Source organism: Moschus berezovskii, chromosome 1, assembly GCF_049115385.1.
Source record: "Moschus berezovskii isolate FMDL1 chromosome 1, NW_MosBer_1.0, whole genome shotgun sequence".
Classification (NCBI taxonomy): Eukaryota; Metazoa; Chordata; class Mammalia; order Artiodactyla; family Moschidae; genus Moschus; species Moschus berezovskii.
This window is the reverse complement of record NC_142460.1, coordinates 94,792,885-94,819,402: the sequence shown is the minus strand read 5'-3', so window position 1 is coordinate 94,819,402 and position 26,518 is coordinate 94,792,885. Positions and strand designations below refer to the sequence as shown.

General features: G+C 36.1%; 1 protein-coding gene and 1 long non-coding RNA gene across 9 annotated transcripts in view; one reads left to right on the top strand and one right to left on the bottom strand.

Moving 5' to 3' along the window:
* The window catches only part of LOC148778774 (uncharacterized), a 63,687-nt gene extending 41,662 nt beyond the window's left edge, over positions 1–22,025 (top strand). For both annotated transcript variants that reach the window (XR_016037871.1, XR_016037872.1), the window contains exon 6: positions 21,575–22,025. This is a non-coding gene — a long non-coding RNA (uncharacterized LOC148778774). The remainder of the gene's footprint in view (positions 1–21,574) is intronic.
* The window catches only part of ATP13A3 (ATPase 13A3), a 79,949-nt gene that overhangs the window by 35,899 nt on the left and 17,532 nt on the right, over positions 1–26,518 (bottom strand). For 4 of the 7 annotated variants that reach the window (XM_055407561.2, XM_055407551.2, XM_055407587.2 and 1 more), the window contains 14 exons: positions 21,516–21,614; positions 20,298–20,471; positions 19,240–19,422; positions 18,870–18,940; positions 17,034–17,114; positions 15,828–15,897; positions 12,501–12,635; positions 11,745–11,817; positions 9,358–9,489; positions 8,063–8,242; positions 7,765–7,922; positions 6,898–7,086; positions 5,293–5,354; positions 1,423–1,573 (listed from right to left, as the gene is read on the bottom strand). In XM_055407561.2, the coding sequence (XP_055263536.1) occupies positions 1,423–1,573; positions 5,293–5,354; positions 6,898–7,086; positions 7,765–7,922; positions 8,063–8,242; positions 9,358–9,489; positions 11,745–11,817; positions 12,501–12,635; positions 15,828–15,897; positions 17,034–17,114; positions 18,870–18,940; positions 19,240–19,422; positions 20,298–20,471; positions 21,516–21,566 (1,710 nt within the window). In that variant the 5' untranslated portion in view covers positions 21,567–21,614. The remainder of the gene's footprint in view (positions 1–1,422; positions 1,574–5,292; positions 5,355–6,897; positions 7,087–7,764; positions 7,923–8,062; positions 8,243–9,357; positions 9,490–11,744; positions 11,818–12,500; positions 12,636–15,827; positions 15,898–17,033; positions 17,115–18,869; positions 18,941–19,239; positions 19,423–20,297; positions 20,472–21,515; positions 21,615–26,518) is intronic. The other 3 variants (XM_055407579.2, XM_055407596.2, XM_055407603.2) reach the window with 3 other exon arrangements.

Below are 26,518 nucleotides of genomic sequence, written 5' to 3'. Positions count from 1 at the left end.
TAAGGGTCACATACAGAGCAATAAATCTACCAAAATCAGCTGGAGAAAAGGTTTAGAAAATATCAGAGATGAATCAACTATACTTTGTTTTACTCTTTATAAAAGAAGTGGGCCTCTTTTAAGGAGTTAAAGTTGATGAGTATTCACTGTGGGCTTTCAGAAGATGGCAGAGAACTTCGTCACTCATCCCCTCTACCCCCACCTTTCAAAATATTAACCCAAAACACAAGAAAAGAAATAACTCTGTAAAAGTAAACAGAGTAGAACTGGAATATAATGATGGATACAGCAATAAAGAAACAGTAGTCCAGGATAAACACAAAAGGACAGAGAGGCGGGATCAAACTTGTCAGTCAGAATAGCTGATCAAAGCAAAAGAAAAAAAAAGTCATACTCTATAGATATAAACTATATCCCTGAGAGGAAGAAGGGCTGCTAAAATGAGGGGCAGAATTCCAGGGTACTGCTTGTGCAAGCACTGTGGGAGAGCGTGGGAAAGCAACCAAAAGACTACTACTTCTCTCCTGAACTCAAGACCTGCTGATGGGCCCCAATACAACAGGCTCCCCCAGGCAGCCGTCCCATTCAAGGAAGACCCTTCCCAGGAAAACCAACATACCAACATACTTCTCAGGACCAACATACATACGGGCAAGGATAAAAACCTTGTTGCAGCAGCTACCCAGAGTGTCAAATCAAACCTTCATTCTTAAATATGAAAGTAGGATGAAGAAATATACTGAAAATCAACAAGAAGATGTCCATGACACCTCAATTTTTAAAAAAAGTATAAAGGAGAAGATTAAGTATAGGAAGGGGGAAAAAACTGAACCTAGAGAAAATGGAAAATTCAGAACCAAGAAGGGAACTTGAAATACAAACTAATACCTGTAAAACAAGAACTGGATGCTGGAAAATACTAACAACCAGAGCAAGCACTCGGAAATTAAAATAATCAATGACAAAACAAACAAAGAAGTGAACAGAAACCTCTGTGAGCATGCGTGTGCGCACATGTGTGTGTTGAGAGAGAGAGAGGAAGGACACAGGGAGTAGAACATGGGGCTGAAGACACATGACCACTCTGCACTTTTTCCCTATGGCCAACAAACCGAGTCACTGAGACCACCTTATTGCTTAGACCTACTGCCTCAAGATACTGATCCTGCTTTCTCCTGTAAACATAAAACAAGGCCCTGAGCAGGTCCAGGTCTTCCTCTATTAAAGGTTGTTTGAATGAGTCAATTAAACCAAAACTGAATTTCTACACAACTGTAAATATCTCTCCAGTGACACATCTTTAGAAATTACATAGTTCCTTATATGAGACAGACCAAAATCAAAACAAGGTGAAAAAATAATTCTTCTGCAAGTTTTTACTATTTTCCTGAAGTTAACTGTATTTTAAAACATTGAACTTACCCATCCGATGGCTTCAAACATTTTCAAATCAAGTGGATCTCCAGAAAGCACTCCTTCAATTTTTGTAAGTGAATGACAAGTAGCCATACAAGCAACAAACTGAGACTTCACCAACATCTCACTGCAAACCTTTTCTTCTGGCAAAAGAAAACTATATAGAAAACGCACTGAATTAGATTCATAAACCCCAAGACTGAAGACAGTAGTTTAACAGAACTTTTCAGGTTTTATTATTTTTAAAAGTAGAAATAAAATGTTTGCATTTATGCACATATTGCATGTATTAATTTCATTATAGATTTTGACATTCAAAAACATTTTCTTCCATGAAAATTATTATACATGAGTAAAATACAGTATTATCTTAGATTCTAAATAACTAGACCAGACGTACCAGTACAGAAAATACTACATACTAAATAATAATTAAAACTCTTGCCTATGGACATATGGGAAATTAGAACACACAAAAACTCTCTTGCAAAAACATAAAATGACTGTGTAACACACCACCTTTCAAATACAAAACTGAGCTTGTAAGCAAGAAAGGGAAAATTTTAAGTGCCAAAAACAGGGAAAGGACAACCAAAGGTGTGTAACCTTAAACAGATGCTGTGACTACGGGGGGAGAAGGAAGAAGGGAGGGGAGCCCTCTCAGTACCCTTAAGGCCTTTGGTTTTAATAACCACACAAGAACAAGAGACAAAGCCCTGGCCACATACAAAGTAGGAAGTTGGAACTGACAGAATCCCTCTCACCAAGATGTTCTTGAAGAACTACAACCTTGGAAAAAGGAAAGATTCACCCACAGACTCAAATGCATAAGTAAGAATAAGCTTCTCTCTTTTCCCAAGAAAAGATTCACCCACAGACTCAAATGCATAAGTAAGAATAAGCTTCTCTCTTTTCCCCCACCCAAAGTTCAAGAAAATAATTAATATCTATATAATATTTACTATTTATTAGGCACTATTCAAAGAACTTTAAATTTATTTGCCTCATCTCATCCTATACCACAGAAAGGTGTTTTATTATCACCATTTTATAGATGAGGAAACTGAAGCAGAAGGGTTTAAGGGACTTGCCAAGCCACGGCATACATGTGGCAAAGCAAGGGTTCAAACACAAGAGGTCTGGTGTCAGGGCCTGAACTCTAAACCACTAAGCTACTCAGGATGGGATCTGGGTTTGAATATATACGCTACTGTCCAGTCCAGAAATCCCCAAGTTATAAAAGTAACATTAAAGTTTACCTGGTACCACTGACACTACTTTTGGCCAAGAAAGGTCAAAACTCCTACAACATAGCTACAAAGGAGTCTCACAAAAAAATTCCGCTAAGAATGAATCCATAACTTAAAAATGAACCAGGAAATAATTCTCACAACTCAACAGACACAACAAAGACAGAATTAGAATCCCATAAACTGGAGATAATAGAATGGCGATCTGAAAGAATGCAAAGAAGGCATTTTAAAATTATAGACTTCGAAAAAGAACAAGACACCATGGTGGGGAAAGGAGAGAGCCAGATTTGAAAAAAACCAAATGAAATTTATTATCCAGGATATGGTTAGGATTCCCAGATGGAGAGAAAGAATGGGGGGAAAGCCACAATGGGAATAAAAAGAAGCTGCACACTTTCCAGAATTTATGAAAAGAATGAATCTTTGGAATCAAGAAGCAAAATTAGTCCCACACAAACAAAAAGATCATGGTGAAACTGCAGAAATAAAGCATAAAAAAGTATTTTTTAAACAACAAAGGAGAAAGAAACATTACTAAAGACTAAGACATCTACAAACATGGCAATTTAATCCACAGTAATGAGATATAAGAAGCAATGGTTACCGAACCATCCATCAACCTAGGTACATCTTAGCATGTAGACTGCATACAAAACCAAAATCATAAAAATCATAAAATGCTACACAACAAATGCATACAAAAAGGGAGGTAAAAGTAAAAGTAGTCTACAGTCCATAGGTTTTATGGAGTTAGAAACTAATAAAGACACCCATAGGGTCTTCCCTGGCGGTTCAGGGTTAAGATTTTACTTTTCAACGCAGGAAGTACAGATTCGATCCCTGTTCAGGAAGCTAAGAGCCAACATGCCTTGCGGCCAAAAAACCAAAACTTAGAACAGAAGCAAAAAAATCTTAAAAAAAAAAAAAGACATTCATAGACTTCAGATGCTAAATATGAATATTAATAACTTACGGACAAGTAATAAAAATTAGGATGTATGAATTCTGAAAAAATGAGAGAAATATGAAATCTGTGTGTGGGAACTGGGGTAAGAGTCAGTGGCAGAAATAATTTCAAATATATCTGAAATCACAATAAATGTGAACACAATGGCAGAGAAAGAGTGAAAAGAGACGGGAAAAAAAGATACACAGGCATATATTAGTCAAGAGCAAGCTGGTATGTAAGCACACGAATATTCGATGAAACAGAATTAAAAGCAACAGGCATCATTAGGGATAAGTAAGTTCACAATGTGATATGCTATTTACCAAGATGTGCCAACTCTGACATTACATGAACCAAACAACATTCTCTCAGACTGTATAAGCCAAAATCCCACTTTCAAGAGAGAAAAAAAAAACCAGCAAAAACACAACTATCGTAGTAAAACTTCTAAGCATCAAAAGATAGCAATAAAGTAAAAAATGTAAAACAGAGACTGGAGAAATATTTTCATAATGCATAGTACTGAAAAAGATTATCACCCCAAAAATACAAAGGACTTCTAATAAATGAATAAGATAAAGACAAACAACATCATTAAAAAAAAAAAATCAGGATATAAACTGACAATACACAGAATGCCAAGTAATCCTCCTTCCAAAAATTTGAAAAAATGTTCAGCTTTATAAGTAATGAGGAAACTCCTAACAAAGCCACAATGAAATAACATTTCGTAGCTATTCATTTGGGCAAATTAGAAGTCTGGCAGTACCAAGTTTGGCAAGGATGCCGGGCAGCAGGGTCGCCCATGCACTGAGGGAGAGTGAGTCTGCATCATCATTTAGACAGTAAGCAGGCGGTACCCATGCATGTGCTGCATGATCCAGCACTGAAACTGTGAAGAAACTGGATTACTCAACCACATACTCACAGGAGTTGCAACCCTAAGAATTTTAATTGCAACACTGTTTATGAGTGTGGAAGGAAAAACGGAGAACAAATATTATGGTTTAGTCACACAATGGCATACTAAACAATAGTTAAGATTAATAATTTGGATCTATACATATCAACATGGAGGAATCTTGGAAACAATGTTATGAGGCCAAAAGGCGGCAAAAACACATACAGTACATATCAGTTGTATATACTTATTTATGGACAGATCTTGTTTATGGGTAGATATACAGGAAGTAAACTATAAAAACATGTAAGGACAACAACACAACTTCAGAACAAGAGCAAGGATAGACAAAGGGATAGAAGAAGACTTCAGCAGTATCTGTAATGTTTTAAATCTTTTTAAATCTTTTTGCTTCAGAGATCTGAAACAGATATGGCAAAATGTCAACTGTTTAATCTCAGTAGTGGGTACAGAGCTGTCGCATTAACTTCTATAAGTCTGAATGTTCATATATTAATATATTTATTAAAAATAAACTAATAAAAGACCCTGATGCTGGGAAAGATTGAGGGGAGGGGGAAAAGGGGACAAGAGAGGATGAGATGGTTGGATGGCATCATTAACTCAATGCACATGAGTTTGAGCAAACTCTGGGAGACAGTGAAGGACAGGGGAGCCTGGCACGCTGCAGTTCATGGGATCAAAAAAAGTCAGACATGACTGAGTGGCTGAACAACAACAACAATAAATGGTCAAGTCTAGCTAATAATTACCGTGCATTTTCCACTCGTTGAATCCCCCAAAGATCTAAACCATCTTCAGTAAGGGTTCCAGTCTTAAAAAAAAAAAATAAAAGCACACATTTACAAAATCATGAAAAACTATGCTGTGTTTACATAATAGAGTGTATACAGACATAAAAGGGGGAAGGAGATGAGTAAGATCTGTGTGTGTGCTAACAGAGAATAACTTTCAAGACAAAATTGAGTAAAAGGGTGCAGAACACTCCCTTGGTACAGTTCCTCTATGTGGGTGGGGTGGGGGAGATATGTATAGAAATGTATACTTATGTGCTTGTGTTATTAAACAGTGGAACAATGCACCACTCAACATATCACAATGGATGCCAACACAGGAGGGAGAGATTAGGGCATATGGAGCCAAAATAGGGAAGAAGAACAAAGTAAAATGACATCAAGAAGTGTAATCAGCCAAATTCAGGAAATAAATAACCTGGGTTCTCCAATAAGATGACTGGAAAAGAAGGGCAAGAAAAACAATGGTTACTGATTAACTGCAATCATTGCAATCTGTATTTGGATTGCAACTGAAAACACAGACTATAAAGCAGGAAAACCTGAATATGTACTGGATACTAGGTAATACGGAGGCTGTTAATTCTGTTAAGTGTAGTAGTAAGCAGTGATAATGGTATTCGGTAATGTGTTTTTAAAACGTTATTTTATCTTCTAGAGCTACATACTACATACATACATATGGATAAAGTAATACAATGTCTGATGCTGCCACCTTCAAAATGAGGGGACAATTTAAAGTTAAAACTGACAAAATGCTGGTTAACTGTTTAAGTAGGATAATGGGTAACTGAGGGTTTATTTCACTTGCATCTTTTTTTCCCACTTCTGGGTCTGCTTAAAAACTTTTTAAACATTTTCAAAAAAGATCAAACATAAATAAAATTTTCTGAACAGATTAATTTAATATGAAACAGTCATTAAGTTATGACCTTTTTTCCTTAATAAAATACACCTCACTTTTTTTTTCTTGATAATAAAGATGACACACAAAAATCATATGTGTATCATATCAGTTACCCAGAAGAACCTGGTCAAGATTTAGTTCTCTGAACTTTCAGAAAAACTGATCCCACGTGAGGAAAGGAGAACCCTCTGTATTTCAAACAAGTAAAAAAAAATCTGTCATTTTCATATGAAATTATATAATCAGTGTCCTTTGTAATTTTATAATACATTCAATAAAATCATACAGCAAACACTAAACGTATATATTTCATAGCAATAACATTCCAGAAAACATATCTGTATGAAGTCTATTCTGTTAAAAACATGAAAGAGCAAATAAATTTAACTACTACTACAAGGTATAATTCTAGAAGGACTGGTTAATTGCAGATTTGGGCAAATATCCAAAGTAATAAAAATTGAAAAAAAAATGAAAAAATAATATAAAAATGATACAGATGCCAAATAAGTTTTAAAAAAGGAAAGTCTGTAAAACATTTCTTTTAAAATGTGTGCAAATTAGTTGATAAAGAACACAGAAACCATTAATCTAAATACTTTAGCTTTACAAAACTACAAAGTGACCTTTAAGAATGATTATGAAACTGAACCAACCTTGTCAAAGCAAACAAGATTCAGTTGTCCACAGATGTTGATCCTTTGGGGACTGATACAGAAAATACCCACTTTCTTCAGTCTCCTTTGGGCATACACAATGCCAGCGGTCATCGCAGCAGGAAGTGCAGGCGGCACAGTAATTGTAATGATATCAAGAGACTCGATAATTATATCCCCAACTTCAACCTACAGTTAACATAAAAATAAATGTCACACCCCAATATTAAATATTAATCCAATGAGTATTTCTTTAATTTTATATATATATTAAGCACATACATATTCATCTGTTAATTATTTATAATTTTTTTCCTTTAGAGATGCTGCAAAATAGAAAGCTCAATGAATTATTAGTGGGCTGTGAGATGAGAGCTATTGTTTTTTTAAATTCCTACTTTAATAGCCCCATATACTTCATACACTACATACTTCAAAGTAAATATTTTTAGATATTGTCTCTACTACTATCAGAGTCTTTATAAGGGACAGAAAAAAGAAATCTGACAAGGTCCCTTAGAAATATCTTCAATTCAGTAATCACAAATAATTTTAATGCTGTATATACCAGAGGTTAAAAAAAGAAAAAAGAATAAAGCTTTTGGGGAGTATGTGATCACTCCTCCCTTAAGTTACAAGAAAGCAAATAAAAGATCATCTAAACCTGATAAAAACTTTCGGCTATGATGGTAATGTTCTACATCTGTACTTTCTAACATAACAGCTACAAGTCTCATATGGCTCCAAATTAAATTAATTTAAATTAAGATTTCAATTTTCCAGTCTCGCTAGACACATCTCAAATCCTCAACAGCTACATGTGATAATTAAGAATCAAACTCTATTAAGGGTTTCCCACGTACATACCTCATTTAAAATGTTATTGATAATAGTGTAGATAAACCCAATTGCAGCCACAGCCACTAGACACAGTAGAAATAAGTAGGCATCTCTGTAGAGTTTAAAATCAGTTGGTTTGGGATACAATATGGAGCGAACAAGCTGTCCTTTGGAAGTACTAAATCCTTTTTTAAAAAAAAGTTAAGAAGAAAATGATTCTGTAGTAACTCTATAAGAAAATAATTATCTCTCAGAATCTATTTTTAAACATGCAATAAGCATCAAATGTGTTAAACCATGCAAGAAAGGATTAAGTATTTTCTACCTGTTCTAACTACTATGGCTTTGACAAGTTCTCCAGTGTAGAAACGAGTCTGAATAACAGTTGTCCCACAAAACAAAGTATGTCGTCTATGTGTTTCTGGACTATATAATTCATCTCTCGTTCCTTTCATGTCCACTGAAGGATTTGGCAAATTAGTTTTTGTCACTGGAACACTTTCTCCTTTAAAAAAAAAAACTCATAAATTAAACCATAGAAATCAGTACCAAACACACAAATCTTGAGTTATTACATGTACTAAATGTTAAATACTGTTGACAACGGTTATTAAAAGTTCTCAAATGTAAATAATACAGCTTAATCAATCAGCCTTTTGTCTTCTAATTTCCTTACCCAGAAATAACAAATCTTGTCTTCCATAGTAATTCTCTAAAGTCGTCTGTGACTCAACGGTAATCACTTGGAAATAATTACATCAAGTTTCATAAGAAGACAAGGTTGTTGCCATCACCACAGCACCTGTTCTGGGACCCCTGAGAACTAACTTGGGAAGCACTCTGCAACTCCAAGAACACACAACATGTGACGATCCAGTCCTAACTGCCCTCACCTCCCAACAATCCCCCAACACACACACACACACACACAGGAAAAGAACAGGCATCTGAGCAAAGAGGAGTGTGGTAATCCTCTAACAGCAACAAACTACAAATCATTTTACTGCTACAACGTTATGCTCTGTAGCATCCACACTTCTTGTGTCAAGGGCAACAAGTGTGCAGGGATGTTTATCTGCATGAGTGTATTTTAAGACAGATTCTTAATAGTTCAAAAATGTATTATATAAGAATCACTTTCTTGCCAGATTGACTATGACAATTTAAAAAGTCATATGATAAAAAGATATAAAGCTCTACCTCCAGATTCTGAATTTCCAAAGGGAAGTTATTTTGAAATCTATTTCTCCCCAATTTAATAAAAATATCAACTTTTTTATTCCTACATTTTGCACATCAAAGTGAACAGCAATAAATATGCTGTGGGGAAATAACTTTTTTCCTAGTCCCTTCCTATAAAGCATTTCCTCCTGTCAGAAGAATGAACAGAAGCTGGACAAGAGATGTGAGCACCAGCATTATACTTTAGTATTACAGCTGAGTATAATGAAGGATTTGGTTCCCTCAAAACAAAAAAAAAAAACTTCAATATCTATCACATGACGTTTGTGAGTGAAGGTTACAAACTGCATAGTTAATGCTCATACAAGCTTAATCAGTAAGTACTTAGCCCTAATATCATTATAAGCAACTCAGTTGGTTTCTACTCATTTAGTTTACCTGTTAACATGCTTTCATTTACAATGCAAGTACCATTAATAAGCACTGCATCACAAGGCATGATTGTCCCATTTAATGGAATGACCATGACATCTCCTGGCACAAGGTCTGTAGAAAAGATCTCTTCTATTTCTGAATTTAAGGAAAGAAAAAGAAAGAAAGGTCTGAAAAGAGTATTCTTTAACTTGTAATAAAAATTCACCAAACTAAAGATCGATCCAAAGGTCACCTGATCTCAGTAAGACATTACAAATATAATGGAGTTAAATAAGAAAATCCCAATAGATGAAGAGTTCTGACAAAATTATTATTCCTTAAGCTAACAGAGCAGTGTCTATCATGTGTCAGCTAGTTTGTCCCTGGATAGTACACCAAGTGCACACAGTTAATGTCAAGTCCCCTCTAAGCTAACAGATAGGTGGGTTTCAACATTCATTTCAACAGTGGATGGTCAATCTTAGTTATCAGCCCTGTGAGCTAAATAGGCAATACATCCACCCAGGACCCTTGCAACAGGTACATAACCTCAGATTTCCATAATCCCCTGGAAACAGAGAAAAGCACTGAAAGCACTTTCTTTTCCAACAGCATTCTTTTCCTCATGGCTACTATTTATAATCCACATTGTTTCATTGTCTTCTCAATATTTCTAAAACAGTTCCAAAATATCTTACACATTATTTTAAATCAATGTATAAAATAAAACTATCATATCTAGTTATTTCCTTAGAAATTTATGTATTATATTCAAGTTAGTTAAACACTTCTTTCAAGATTTTCTTAAGTAAAAGATGGCCTTCTATTTGGGCATTCTTTCTTCCCCTACCCCTCGATTTTATTAAACTATGCTTAGAAGAGACTTACACTAGTTTCTAAGCAAAGATGGATGAGGAGAAAACTACTGTTTGTGATGCTTAGGACAAATATTCTTTTCTTTCTACAAAAAAAAAGGTAGAAGTAGTTTACTAAGCTAAGAGCAAAGAATTCTAAAGTTATTTACATGTAGTAAGTATAATACTCTTCATTTCTTAATATGATCCTTTATTTTAAAAACTTGACTCAATACCCTCCTGCCACTTGAAATTCTAACCCTTAGGTATATGGGGAAACTAAGTATCAAAGATCTGCTGGACTATTGATGGGGTAAGGAAGAAATACACTGAGAGATGCCCAGCATCTTTGGCAGCGGCAGAGTGGGAAGGGGAAGAGCGCCAATAAACCACACACCTTAAGACTGCAGCTAGGAAAGGCAATATGATCAGCTACAGTAGCAAGTGACCAAGAAGCACAAGGAAGAAAACAACCTGCTAGGCTAACTTGGGTTCACGCTTGGATGTGGGATACCAAGTCGAAGAGAATGCAGACTGATTTGGTTTTCCTGATAAATCAAAGAGGCTGCTGTCTCCAAGACCCATGATGCTGAGCTGCCTCCCTTGTATCCTTAATCTCTTCCATATCTCACTGGGCAAACCAATGTGTCCAAAACATTATCCTTCCCTACAATTCTGATTATCCTCCAGTGTTCCTTATTTAATTAAATGACACCAACATCCATCCCCCACCAGCCTGACACCACTCTATCAGCAAACCTTGTTCAACGCCTGCATTTAAGTATCTTTCAAAGACATCTCTCCACACTCCGTGTCCACAACCCTCACGCTGATTCATATCATGCCTTCAATATTACTTCCTTCTAAATAAGTCTGAACATGGTAATCGGAAGGACTTTTTCAAATAGGCAAATATGATCATATCACTCTCCTGCTTAAAACCCTTCAATGTCTTTCCACTGTCTTTTGGGAGAGTCCAAATTCCTTCAGAAGTCTTAAAAAGACTGTCTACCCTCTAATTGCTGCATCTGTCACACTGAATTTCTTCCAGTTATTACAATGAACAAACTCTCTTTAATTTCCAGGCCTTTCGGCACTAGAATCCTCTTATCTCCCTCTCTCACCCCTGCCTTATCACTTTCTCACCTATACTTTATCTGGCTAATTCAATCACTTAAAATATACCTGTTCAAAGAAGCCATCCATGACACCTATATTAAATGAGCTCTAATATCTCAGTTCCCTGAACCCTCCCTATCATTTATCACACTTCATTGTTCTGTTTATCATCTGTCTTTCCAACTAGACTGAAGTTCAATGATGGCAAGGACTATGTCCATCCCGACAGCCTAGTACAGTGCCTGTCACATTATAGAAAAATACAATTTCACATAAATGAATGAACTTGATACAGAGACATGATTATAAATCCAAACACATTTTCGTTTCTTATGGAACTGCATGTATACGCATAATATATTGGGCTTGCTTCACACATTAGTGCATAGTGGATATCTTTTTCTATTTACTTTTCTAAGAGTAAACTTAAGTACTTACCTTCATTTACTCTGCAAACTGAAATTCTCACAGTACTGTGAGCCGCCACCATGTCATGTAACATAATATATTGCTGAATCAGAGGAAAAAAATTTTTAACTCATTAATATAAACTCACTCTTCAATCTATTAGAAAGCAAGGGTAATATAAAATAAGATAAACTAATATATAGTGGTAAAGAACCCGCCTGCAATGCAGGAGATGCAAGACTCGGGTTCGATCCCTGGGTCAGGAACATCCCGTGGATGTTCATATCAGGAAATGGCAACCCATTCCAGTATTCTTGCCTAGATGATCCCACGGACAGGAGTCTGGTGGGCTACAGTCCATGGGGCGCAAAGAGTCAGACACAACTGAAGTGACTTAGCATGCAAGCTAATATAATAAACACATATTACTCTACCTTTAAAAAAGTCAAGACCAAAAGATTCAAAGATCATTCAATGTTTCAGCCCCAAACAAAAGAAGAAGCACTTTAACAAGACAGCCCTAAAAACAGATTCAGCCCTCCAGTATTCCAGTCTAAGATAAGCAACTAGAGACCCCTACAGTCCCAAAGCAATCAAGTGATACTCTGACTTTAAAAAGCATTTGCCTTCCCCAACCTCAAAAAGAGGGCAAAAGAGTACATGTTCACATAACTAAAAGAAAAACTGTATCAAGAACGTGCTTTATACCAAATATCATTCTGCACATCTTATGTGTTATTACAAAGTACAAATACAGTTGTGAAAACCATAATAAATTGGACTCACCTTTCTAATGGCATACAGGGAGCTTATAATTGATACTACAGACATAATCACAATGGCTATAGCATAGTAATAGTATTCATCTGTGCTCCAGAGTATAACACTGAACAACTGGAAAATGTAAAATGGGTTGAGAACCTAAAAAGCAAACATTTTAAGTCAAATTGAATGAGATATTTAAAAACATACAGATTTAAGAAATAACTAACAAGATAGTAACAGGATAAGCTCTATAGTACCCTAGGGCAACATGTAACTACCCAAAGAGTACAGTAAGATACTACCTTTTTAGAAAATAAATCATTAAACTACTAGAATTTGACTAAATAAGCTTAATTGAAATTGGGAGCATCCAGTTAGATTGATACCAAACCCAAATATAGATTCAGCTAGAAACAGCTAAAATGTGTGAATTTAGCTGTTCTTCACTTTGCCTTAGCAATAAAGCACACTTTACTTTCAATAATTACTGTGCTGCAAAAGAATACAAAACGTTTAACCAAATGGAGCATTTACTTATTATGAACCTGAAGCACTAATTTACTTGTAAGTCAAAGGTTCACTGAAGTCCAAAGAGAAGACAACTATGAGATAAGTTACACTGCTTTGCTTTCTCTAAGGAAATAAATAAAGATTAAAACCTGAATGGGAAAAAAAAAAAGATAAGGAGTCCTGCTAAACACAAGAAGCAGAAAAGACCTACAAAAATGAAACCCCAAACGATTAGTGACAGGAACACCCATAGTGATAATTACCTTAAATATAAATGGATTAAATGCACCAACCAAAAAACATAGGCTGGCTGGGTGGATGAAAACATGTGCATGTGTGCACTTCCACACTTATTATTTTAGTGACTTTAAAAAAAAATCTAAATGAGGTTTGAAATTTCTAATCCAATTCTGAGAATATAAAGAAATACTAAAAAAAAAAAAAAAACCCAGGAAATTAACATGTGATACACTATTATCAACAAAAGTACAGATTTAGTTCAAATTTCACAAAATTTTATGCTACTGTCCAGTCTTTTGTTTTCATACCTTATTCAAGACTCCATATTTTATTTAGTTGCATTGAGCAGCTTCAGCTGCATGCAACAAATTCTGATAAATTATCTTTTCATTTTTATTCTGTTACAAATATTTTCTAATTTTCCTTGTTATGGCTTCTTACATACACCATCATTTAAACATGGACGTTCAATTTCCAAATACATGAGACCTTTAAAGTATCTTTGATATTAATTTCTCATTTAAATCCTTTCTTCTCTGCAATCACCTTCTGGGTTTTTTCAGTCTTTTAACTTTATTGAGGCTTTTAATGGCTTAGTCAAAGATCTCTAATGGTAAATGTCACATAGCATTCGAAACTATGTGTGTTATTTTCAGGTATTATTTTGATACTGATTTCTAATGTAATTCCACAGTGATAAAGAGAACAGACAGTGTGATTTCAATACCTTTAGACTATGAAATTTTTCCACCTTGTTTTATGTCCCTGGATATGTTCCAGTGGCTTCTCGTTTATAGTCTATGGGAACCTGTATAGAATTTGTATCCTGCTATTATGTGAAAATTATATAAATCTTAATGATTACTATGTTGAATTGGTTCATACTGCTTTTTAGGTCTACTACATCCTTCTACTTTTCTATTTATTAATTTTTGAGAGTTTGATATTGAAACTCCAAATGAAAACCTTAATTTACTTAAAAAAATAATTGTAATGTATAGTGAAACTATATGTAACTTTCTTCTGCATTTTCCAAGTCTCCTGTAAATGTGTTACCATACTTTCGTAATCTAAAAAAATTTAAACGACGTTTGCATCTGATTTGGCCAATAAAAAACCAATTGGCAAGTTTACTTAAAAAAAAGAGTCCTGCTAAAGGTCTTTGACTACCCAAATTTTATAGTATTTTATCAATTTCATTAATAATCTCCAATGTCTTAAAATTGATGTTTCTGTACTTTTCAAAGCACTTTTACATATATAATCCTATTTTACTTCAAAATCAAATGAGGCCATCAAAGGATTTACCACAATTTTACCAATACAAGAGCAGCAGGGAGAAAGGTCTTCTAATGATCAGAGCTAGTTACTGATGGAGTCATGTTCAGTTCAGTTCAGTCGCTCAGTCGTGTCCGACTCCCTGCGACCCCATGAATCACAGCACGCCAGGCCTCCCTGTCCATCACCAACTCCTGGAGTTCACTCAAACTCATGTCCATAGAGTCGGTGATGCCATCCAGCCATCTCATTCTCGGTCGTCCCTGTCTCCTCCCGCCCCCAATCCTTCCCAGCATCAGAGTCTTTTCCAGTGAGTCAACTCATCGCATGAGGTGGCCAAAGTATTGGAGTTTCAGCTTTAGCATCAGTCCTTCCAATGGACACCCAGGATCGATCTCCTTTAGAATGGACTGGTTGGATCTCCTTGCAGTCCAAGGGACTCTCAAGAGTCTTCTCCAGCATCACAGTTCAAAAGCATCAATTCTTCGGCGATCAGCTTTCTTCACAGTCCAACTCTCACATCCATACGTGACCACGGGAAAAACCACAGCCTTGACTAGACAGACCTTTGTTGGCAAAGTAATGTCTCTGCTACAAGCCAGTCTTTCTAATTCTGACTCCTTACATGTTGCTGTAAGGAGCTAAAGTTCCATTACACAGCTACTCTCAAGAAATGATGGAAGGCAATCTAACTTCTACTCAAAGTACTGACCCAGTACAGCTAACTGTGATCTTTAGCCCAAAATCAGAAAGAAGATTGGAGAGCCTAACTCTCCGAGGCAAAGCCACTTACTCTCTTTCTTTACATGCCGCAACCCTTTACTTCCACCGCCTCTACGGCTCTTACAAACTGAAGTCACTACAGTAACTACTGACATGTACTCCCTCTAGGCTAAAGTGCAAATTCCTCACTGTCACTCATCAAGTTATGTTTTTATTCCAAACATCTGGCATGATGCCTAGTTCCTAAGAGTGTACCACATGAAGAAAACATGATAAATTATTTTTAAAATCGGGGGGGTAGGGGGAAGACAGAGGTACACATCTGCAAAACAGGGCAAGGTTTAAATGCACAACTTCCTAAGAAAAAAAATCTACAGACAAGAAAAGCAAAAAAATCAGACAAAATAAAAAAGTAATCATGCCCCCAAATTACTGATCTACTGGAGAAAGATCTTTCTGACCTTGCAAGTAAAAAAATAAGCAAAGAGAAGTTAGGAAACAAAAAAACAAGAATATCTTCTTATTACTTAAATCCTGTCTCTTTTCAATTGACAAACCTATTGATCACAAATGTTAAGACAGGTACAATTGTCTTACCTCCTTAACCAGGAGCTTAAAAACTGAAGGCACTTTCACAGCAATTTCATTTACTCCATAAAGCAATTTTCTATAACAGGAAAATATAATAATAATAATATTACATTATACTGTATTATAGCAGTACAATTCACGGAAGGCACTGCATCAGATAAGGATCAAAACACCAACTGCTCCTTAATTCTGGAACTTAAAACATTCATTTTTCTAAACAGTTGTCTTCTACAAGTTACATTCTCTATCTACAGTATTTAAATCAACATGGTCAATACTGGATAACTACATTGTTATTATTTTATCTTTTGTGTGACAAGTACCTCTCCCACTAATCTATAATAAACCAAGTCAGCAAAAGATTTTCTTTTCCACCCATAAACACAATACAGCTCAACAATTCTGAACTACAATTAATTTTTTCAAGAGGCTACATAAGTAATTTGAGGTGTCCTATACTATTTTTCTAATAAGAATACTGCACTAAAAACGTTTATTTCAAAACAGTATACATTTGGCGCCTTTTTTTAATGCTTAAGAAAAGTTGCTTAAAACCTTCCACTTAAATTCCTTATAATAGTACTTTCTAGATGATAAATTAATTCTCGTGTTTTATGAAGCAGAAGTCTGAATGAATGAATTTATACTGCAACCTTTTAAAAGAACATGCTACAGGAGTACAAGAAAATTCCTAATTTGATACATAACACACTAGGATACTTTTATACCTTAGCAAAGAATAACACTATAAAAAAGATATTGTCTCTCAATTTACAAATTTTCATTTTAGTAAATCTGAGCTCATGCTTACAATTCCCAATATTTCAGTAAATCGAAGATGCTATCAATTGTAAGACATTCGATGATTTTATGTACTATCAAGAAAGATTAAAAAAGTAAAGGGTGACACTTCACTCACTGTATGACACACCCTCCTTTTACAGATGTTAAAATGTAGGAAAGTGTGCACGTTAGCAATGATGAAATACAGTATATTTTCAGGGATATTCACTTCAAAATCGGCTTCAACACTTTTATAATTCTTAAACTGAGAGTTTCACCCAAATAAAATATCAATAAGCTGTCAATTACTATGTTATAATATTTACATAATTGTTAATATTACAACTATATGGTAAAAGAGTAAACTACATATACCACTTTATTTCGGAATTTTGATAACAGATCTAACTTTAGTTGGATAAAGATTACCTGTAGGCATGCATCCCCTTTGTCAGTCCTGCACTATGCTTTTCATAAATTGACGTACAAGAAACACCTTCATCCAGTCCCCTAAATAAATCCAAAGTTTTTACTTTAAACAAAGTTTAAAATATCCAAATTTCTTAATGCCTCATTTTTCTATATTTCTGATTTTAAAGTGTGATTTCCTTACAAATAGAAACCCCTAACAAAAACTGAGACAACGGATGAGAATTTTTAAATCTCTACTTCCTAAGATAAACAGTAATAAAAGGCTAACTCTCAAATGTGGCAACTTCTAAGCTACACAATGTATCTATCACAGGATAAGGTTATATAATAATATTATCATCCTTTAAGTCTGTGCCAAAGCTGTAACAGTTAATAACCAAAAAAATTAAAGGTAAAGTATGACTAACTCAAGTACTTCAAACTTTACTTTTTATCGAGTTTCCCTTCTTAAATGTTGAAGCTTCACACTAGTAAGTCCTACTCACTTATTTTTCTTTCTACAAAGGCATCAATCTGAATTCTCTCATCTAAGGAGAAGTGCAGAATCCGTCTAAGTCACAGGCAATGTCTAAAATCTGTAATGATTAAAACTGGGATTCGACTAACATACCTACTTTCCTCGTAATGCTTATTTTAACTGAGATACTATTCACAAAAACTCTATAGAGAATCTAACACATCATTTAACTCCAATCTTTTTCTACTTTTTCCAAAAGAAAAACCTAAGCTCCATAATTAACTGCTATCATTGGAACAAGTTTAAATCCTACAAGTTGCTATGGTTGGCAAAGGCTACACATGCAAACATGTTTGCTATTTTCCCCTAGGGCACTCCAAGTCAAAATTTTTTTAAGAACAAAATGACAGTTCACTGGCAGTATTCTCTAAAAAATAAAGCAATGGTTCTTAACTAGGAAGGGTCTTCACAACTAGGCAAGTGGAACTGCCCTGCTCCATTCCAAAGTATTCCAATTCTTCAGGAATATTAGCAATATTCTTTAGGAATTATCTATTTAGGAAATGTCTGAGGGACAAAGTCTAAGAATATTTTAAATGTTCATAAGGTGATTCTCTTTTTACTGCTAATATTAAGAATTCCTTTGCCACTCTCAAATGAGGATACTTAATGGGTATTTACGATAATCACTTTAACAGCAATAAAAATAGAATCCTAAAGGAGTTCCCTGGTGGCCTAGTGGTTAGGGTTTTGGGCTTTCACTGCTGTGGCCCAGGTTCAGTCCTTGGTGAGGGAAGTAAGACCCCACAAGTTATGTGGTGCAGCCAAAAATAAATAAATAAATAAAATCCTAGTAAATTCAGTCCTGATATAACTTGAAGTCTCCATAAAAATCAAATTTTAAGGAATTATTCCAATTTGTCCTACCCAAGGATTAACACCTTTAACCATGTCCCATCTTTATCCACTTACGAAAGTTAAATTTAATGTTTATCTATCACTCCATCCCTCAAGTATTGAAATACAAATGGATGAAACCATAGCAAATTGAGAGGTGGTAATTCAGATACTCTGGCAGGCTAAGAGGTATACTCAAAATTCACTCCGAGATGAATCCTCAAAAAGAAAAGGACTCAGACTGGATTTTGGGAGCATGGTGCTTCTAACTTTTTGTCAATTTTGCCAGGATACAACTTGCAGGTGGGGTTTATTCTAAACTGGTTACTGAGTATTACTGAGTATTCAAACACCACCAGGGAGTTATTAAAATTAAGTGAAGGGAAATCTTCCATCTTATATAACACTAAAATGAATTATTTTCTATCTAAAACATAATCAAGACACTCATACAATCCAAACAAAAGAAGAATACTTACTTTAAGAAATCAAAATTGTGAAGGGTATCATTCCAGAAGTATTTCACACTATGGTGGGTAAAATAGCGAATCTGTAGAACATACAAAAAGGTTACATCAAAAAGCATTATCTTCACTTGTTAATTATAATTAAGTTTACTAACACAAATTTAGCATGTAACAACTATTAAAATTAAAGCAATCACGTGACATAATCCATTTCTTCTAGTAAATATTTAAACTGTTTACATAGAGTGATAAACAGGTATTTTATATGCATATAGTTTTACCTTAAAAATAAGTACAAGTACAAAATTATAGGCTATCTATAGTAGCATAAAATGTAACAATTCCAGTTTTTAAAGAAACATTGAGAGTAAGATCACAATACCTGTTGTGACTGAGGCTGTGAGTATTTATTCATCTCAAGCCTATTCTCTTCAGCCAGATTTTCAGTTAAGTGAACTGCATGGCCATTTGAAACTTTATTAATCAGAGATTTTGAACTTGAAAATGGGGGAGTTTCTAGAGAAAGGAAGCGAATTTTTGCACAAAACCACGTTCTGAATTCATCCTTCCAAGAGAAAGGAATAAGGGTAAAGAGTCAACTATGTATATTATATAACCATATATACAGTTTCTATTCTTTACATGATATATTATTTATTAATACTAACCTCTAAATGAGAAAGTGTCACTTTCTACTCACTAAATGTTAAACCATTTCATGAAGATGCGTAAATTCAAACATAAAGTGTTCTTGATCGCTTACCATTTTATATATGTCATTTTTTACTGATAGAGGATCTCATAAAAGATTATGAGTAATTTCTTGATTTAATCCATCTACATACTGAGTCTAGGTATTAAAGCCTCTTATAAAATGCTTCCAGTAGGATTACAAAACAAAACCTGGGGAGCAGCAGCACTGCATAGTAGAAGAGATCTGGGATGCAGTCCTTTCAGGAAACCTTGACAGACCAGCCATCTATCCAATCTCTCAGCACATCAAGAGATATACAAGAGGGTAGATTCGAGTGGCTCAGACAGTAAAGAATCTACCTGCAATGCAGGAGAGCTAGGTTCCACTCCTGGGTCGGGAAGCTCTCCTGGAGAAGAGAATGGCTACCCACCCAGTATTCTTGCCTGAAGAATTTCATGGACAGAGGAGAGCCTAGTGGGCTACAGTTCATGGGTTCACGAGGGGTCAGACATGACTGAGTGACTAACACTTTCGCTTTTTTTTGTTCACTTTCAAGATTCCTTTAAACTCAAAACCACTGGGATATTAGTCACTTGGAACACAGATGCTTTAGAAATACCAGGATTAGTATTTTTCATTGTATCCTAGCAATGATGTTCTCATCATATTTTATTTTGAACAGAACACACATAAATACATCATTTTACCCCACAAATAATCCACTACAAGTAATCATGTGGACTTACAGTAGTCCTCAGCAGCACTACTTCACAGTCTTTGATTGCAGCTCTCACACAGGTCACCTTCACACGCCACTCGGGCATCCAATAGAGGAGCAGGAGTAGAAAGCCGCCAGTACACACCACTCCAAGAGAAACGATGGCAAGCTTCCAGCGACACAAATTATAGCCATAAATCTCCTGCATGGACACAGTGATTAACAATCACATATCAAATGTTATGAGAGTCCCAACGTAACAACCCTATCTTTCCCCTACATACACCACCAAGAAAGAGTTGAGTTTTACTAAGCTGATTTTAAACTTTCTTATAAAGGAAGAATTAGAAATTTTGCATTTAGGACTATATATAAGCATTAGCTAACATAACTTCTTAAGTTATATTAAATGAAACTCTGAGTTTCAACAGTTCACAAGTGAAATAGGAAGCACACTAGAACCATACAAGAACCATACTAATACCAGAGGTACTGCTGCTGCTGCTGCTGCTGCTGCTGCTAAGTCACTTTTCAGTCGTGTCCAACTCTGTGTGACCCCATAGACGGAAGCCCACCAGGCTCCCCTGTCCCCGGGATTCTCCAGGCAAGAACACTGGAGTGGGTTGCCATTTCCTTCTCCAATGTGTGAAAGTGAAAAGTGAAAATGAAGTCGCTCAGTTGTGTCCGACCCTTAGCAACCCCACGACTGCAGCCTACCAGGCTCCTCCATCCATGGGATTTTCTAGGCAAGAGGTTTTACATAATCCCAATTCAAAGACACGGCCAGAAGGAAAAAAAACCACATTGACTCAGCTATTGTTTTATTGTATTTTATTTTAGTGTTTTTTTAAATGTACTTTCTTTTAAATGTACTTCCCTACAAAAGAGACACAGGTGTATAGAACCGTCTTTTGGACTCTGGGAGAGGGCGAGGGTGGCATGATTTAGGAGAATGGCATTGAAACATGTATATCATATGTGAAATGAATCACCAGTCCAGGTTCGACGCATGATACAGGATGCTCAGGGCTGGTGCACTGGGATGACCCAGAGGGAGGATAAGGGGAGGAGGGAGGTGGGAGGGGGGTTCAGGAAGGGGAACTCATGTACACCCGGGGCGGATTCATGTCAATGTATGGCAAAACCAACCAATATTGTAAAATAATTAGCCTCCAATAAAAAAAAAAATGTACTTCCCTAGAAAAATAAACTGACACTTCACAAGTAAATTGTAAAAGCTGGTTACCATTTCATCTTCCTGACCCTGGTTGATAGTCTTTCTTTCTTCTTTGTCCATATCTACAGTGCTTGGAAAGGCCGTGTGCTTCAGGACAACTGAAGGTAACTGAGGGAAAGAGGAACAAACATCTTAGAAGACGGCGGTATCTTATAGTAACTGCGTACGATCAGACTTCTTGTTTGGATGAAAGTTTAACTGATATTTAAGTAATCACTAAAGTGCTAACTGATTCTCATGACACTTTCAATGGTGTGCCAATTCTTGAAACCGAATGACTTACTACTATCATAAAACTTGATATATTTCACTAATTTATACTAGTACTAGCACTGCTGCAAAGTCATTTAAACTCTAAGAGAAATTACAGAATCTTCCTTTTTCACTCTCCATACTCATCTACTGAGCACCTATCACATGTATGGCAATCCCTGGTCAAGAGTCAATCTCTAATGCAGGTGGACCCCTACTGGAGACCACCCTGACTCCAAGTCCACTCAGTAATCTTATTGTTCCTAACTACCCATGATGCTCATTTCTAGGAGAAACTTTATTGAGCTCACTGACAAAAAAATTTCTCCTGTATTAAAAAACAGATTAAATTCAAACATTAAAGAGAGCTGCAAAATGTAAAACAATGCAGGGTTTCTTGCTTTTTTTCTTTTGGATTCTGGAAAATATATATATTTATTTGGGAAAATGTACTTATCTATTACTGCTTTAGTAAGTTAATATTCTTAAAGATCTATGTGGCAATAGCAGATATAACCCACATAAACAAAATCTTCTTAGAGTTCACAATAATTTTCAAGAATGTAAAAAGGTCTGAGCCCTGAGGTGGATGAGTTTCAAAGACACTGCTTTAGACATGGTTGACCTCTGCAGAACACAGTGCACATGTTACCTCCCTCATTCCAGATGCCATGCCTCCACTCATCTACCTGGTGGCTAGCACAATCCTGACATGTGGCCAGTACTCAAAAAATACTTTCTGAGTGACCTGATAAAGAATTTAGCTATATAATGTTTACCTGATATGAATTAATAGCAAAGTAAACTAACTGCAGAATTTCAACTTAATCCCCCCCCACATCAGACTAATGAAATCTCCTGATTTATGTCATCAAGAAAATGACCAATAAAAAACACTGATGTGTCCTGAATGGGCACTCAAAGTTTCTCTACCTTGTGGTAGCCCTGAAGACAGGGCCAGAGGTTAAGTAGAGTCAGGGCTTTCCACAGAAATAAAATGCAAGAGTTTGATGACAAGCACACACACACACACACAATACACACTGGACTTGGTGCCATCTTGGAAAAGAAGACTCTGAGTTATCCTGTTTTCCAGGGGAAAACAAGTCACATTATCATACAAAACTTTTTAGGTAATTTAGTGACAATTTCTTCTCACACTAGGGTGTGTTGCAGCCCTAAAAAAGTACACTACTAGAGTCATCCCACCAATGTAAGCTTGTCCCATCAAATCAATATGACCTGAGGTAGCAGTTGTTCTCAAGGGCTATACACCTGATGCCATAGATTACAAGCAGAATGAGCAAACCCAACCTCTTTCCATGCAGAAAAGGTCAGCTGTTGCTGCCTGAGCCTGTAAGGTTTAGTCTAATCCTGCAAGGTTTCAAATGTACACATGCCTACCTTCAAAGGGTAAGGCAAAGGAACTCTGCTCTGACGCTGTCCCCACTAAAGAATCCACTCTGGGGTTCTTAACCTTTAATCTGTGCTCCTTCCTTAAATCCTGGCCTGACTCTCAGGATGATCACTCAGGATTTCCCAGAGTCATTTTTAACAACCAAAACATATAATTCTGACACCCATTTCCCATCACCACCTAAAATATGCTTCTTGAGGGGAAGAACTTATTCAAATACTTAAATGGAAGAGAGTTCTGCTTCCAACCAAGATGTAAAAACACAGACCCGACTAGCCATCCTAACTACTGGGTTGGCCAGAAAGTTCATTGGGTTTTTCCGTAAGATATTATGGAACACCCAAATGAACTTTTTCGCCAACCCAATAAAATAGCAAAATTAATAAAATATCTAAAACTATATAGTTTTCAAGTAACTGGACGTCAACCAAAGTTGTTGTTGTTCAGTCATTCATTCGTGTCCGAGTCTTTGCGAACCCGTAAGCTGCAGCACGCCAGACTTCCCTGTCCTTCACTATCTCCTGGACCTTGCTGAAACTCATGTCCATCGAATCAGTGATGCCATCCAACCATCTCATCCTCTGTCATTTCCTTCTCCTCCCGCCTTCAATCTTTCCCAGCATCAGGGTCTTTTCAAATGAGTAGGCTCTTTTCATCAGGTGGCCAAAGTACTGGAGCTTCAGTTGCAGCATCAGTCCTTCCAATGAATATTCAGCGTTGATTTCCTTTAGGATTGACTGGTTGGATCTCCTTGCAGTGCAAGGAACTCTCAAGAGTCTTCTCCAACACCACACAAAAGCATCAATTCTTCGGAGTTCAGCTTTCTTCATGGTTCAACTCTCACATCCATACGTGACTACTGGTAAAACCATAGCTTTGACTAGACAAACCTTTGTCAGCAAAGTAATGTCTCTACTTTTTAATATGCTGTCTAGGTTTGTCATAGCTTTTCTTCCAAGGAGCAAACATCTTTTACTTCATGGCTGCAGTCACTGTCTGCAGTGATTCTGGAGCCAAGAAAACAACGCTGTCACTGTTTCAACTGTGTCACCATTTCTTTCAACTGCTGACAACTGTTTCACTCAATGGAAGAAACTGATATAAAAATGGGAAGTATATAGGTGAGCTCTGTAACTGTCCCAGTTTACAAACCGAGTAATTACAGGATGCCACAAAAAACAACAACAACAAAAAAAAAAAACGTAGGACAGGGAACCTGGGGGGAGCCCAGCAATCTTCCTGAGTTGAAGAAATGAAGCTGCGAGTCTAAGGAAGTGCCAAAGTGATTCGGTCTGCAAGGCAGATTACCAGAGAAGAGGTGTGTAAAGAGAATGAACGCTAAAAATTTGCAAAGTGGGGACTCTTCTCAAGTCTTCAGCTGAATACTGACCAGCATTTCTGTGTGAGAAAACGACCAAGACCAGGAGAAAGCCATTCAAAAGGTTTCTGGGGAAGAATGCATCAGGTTCACACGGGGGACTGTACCTGTTCCCACCAACCACAGGGGAAAACCTCATTAGTTGCATGGAATCAGGAGGACCCAGAGAATTTTGCTTCAGTGGGCTTCCCTGGTAGCTCAGTTGGTAAAGAATCCACCTGCAACGCGGGAGACCTGGGCTGGAAAGATCCCCTGGAGAAAAGAAAGGCTACCTACTCCAGTTTTCTCACCTGGAGAATTCCACGGGGTCACAAAGAGTCAGATTGAGAAAGTTTGACTTTTCTCAGAAAGTCGCGACTGAGCGACTTTCACTTTGCTTCAGTAGTAGGTTCAAATTAGCCCCAAACTAAAAGCCACTCTGGTCCTGCCCAACAAAACTTCTAGGACTTGAAAGAACAAAATTGTTTCCAAGTAAATGCTTCACAGAACACAGTCCAAGGAGATTTACAGGAATGCAAACTATCTAGTTACCATGTCTGCTATCTAATTGAAACTTAACAGTCTTACAAAGAACCAAAAAAAGACATCCCATAATGAGAAAAATCAATGGACAAAAGAGGACCTAGAACTGACAGAGATAACAGATTTGATAGACAAGGCCATTAAAACAAGTGCTGTAACTGTAGTCCACACGTTCAAAAAGCAAGAGGAAAGACTGATCATGTGAAGCAGACACATGAAAGGTATAAAAAATAACCAAACTGAACACAAAATAAAAAGTATAATGTCTGAGATGAAAAATATACTAAATGGAATTAACAGCAAATTAGATATTACAGGAAAAAAAATCAATGAACTTGAAGACAAAGTAACAGAAATATCCAAAATTAAAAACTGAGAGGAAAAAATAGACTAAGGAGGGGTAAAAAAGCTAGCACAACAGCATCAATAAGCTGTGAAACAACCTCAAGTACTCTGATATACACATAAGGTAGAAAGGAATAAAAAATACGTAATTCTATAATGGCCCCCAAATTTCCAGATTACATGAAAAAACTATAAACCCACAGATTCAAGAAGTTCAACCAACACTAAGCAAAAACATTAAGAAATTACATCAAGGCTTATCATCATCAAACTGCTCAAAATTGTGATGAAAATAAATTTAAAATGACAAAGCAAGATCTTTGAAGTATTAAGAAAAAGAAACTACGATGAGAATTCTATACCCAGCAAAAAAAATATCTTCCAAAATCAAAGGTGAACTAAGTCTTTTTCAGATATAAAAGCTGGTAAAAATTCACCAACAGCAAACCTACACAATAAAAGTTAAAGGAAGTCCTCAGACACAGGGGATAAAAAAGGTACTGATGGTAGTACAGATCTCTACAAAGGACTGAAGAACACCAGATTATACACAACAACAGCGCAAAGAACACTGAGAAATGAAAGCACTCTCATAAGGTTCTTAAGAAAGCATGAAAAGAACAGCAAGTAATACCCAGTGTAAGCAATTAAAAGAAAGACTAAAATTTAGAGAAGAAATACATGAAATAAAAGAAAAAAGCTGGTTCTTTGACATCAATAAAATTATCATTTCCAGTTGCATGTGGGGGTGGGGGGGTACAAATTATCAATATTAGGACTATGGCAGGAGACACTGCTTTAGATTATGCAGATATCAGAAGGAGAATCAAGGAACCAACAAGCAACTTTATACAAACATTTCAACTTTTCTGCAGGTCTGAACTTCCAAAAAAAAAATTTTTTTTTTTAATTATTATGGACCAGAGAATGGCCATGAGTTGATAACTGCTAAAGCTTACTTAAAAGCTGAGTGATGGTCCATTAAAGTTCATTATACTAATTATTCTACTCTTTAATAATGATACTATTTCTATTCTAGTTCTACTTTTTAATATGTATAAAAGATGGACTGGGAGTTTGAGATTAGAAGATACAAAC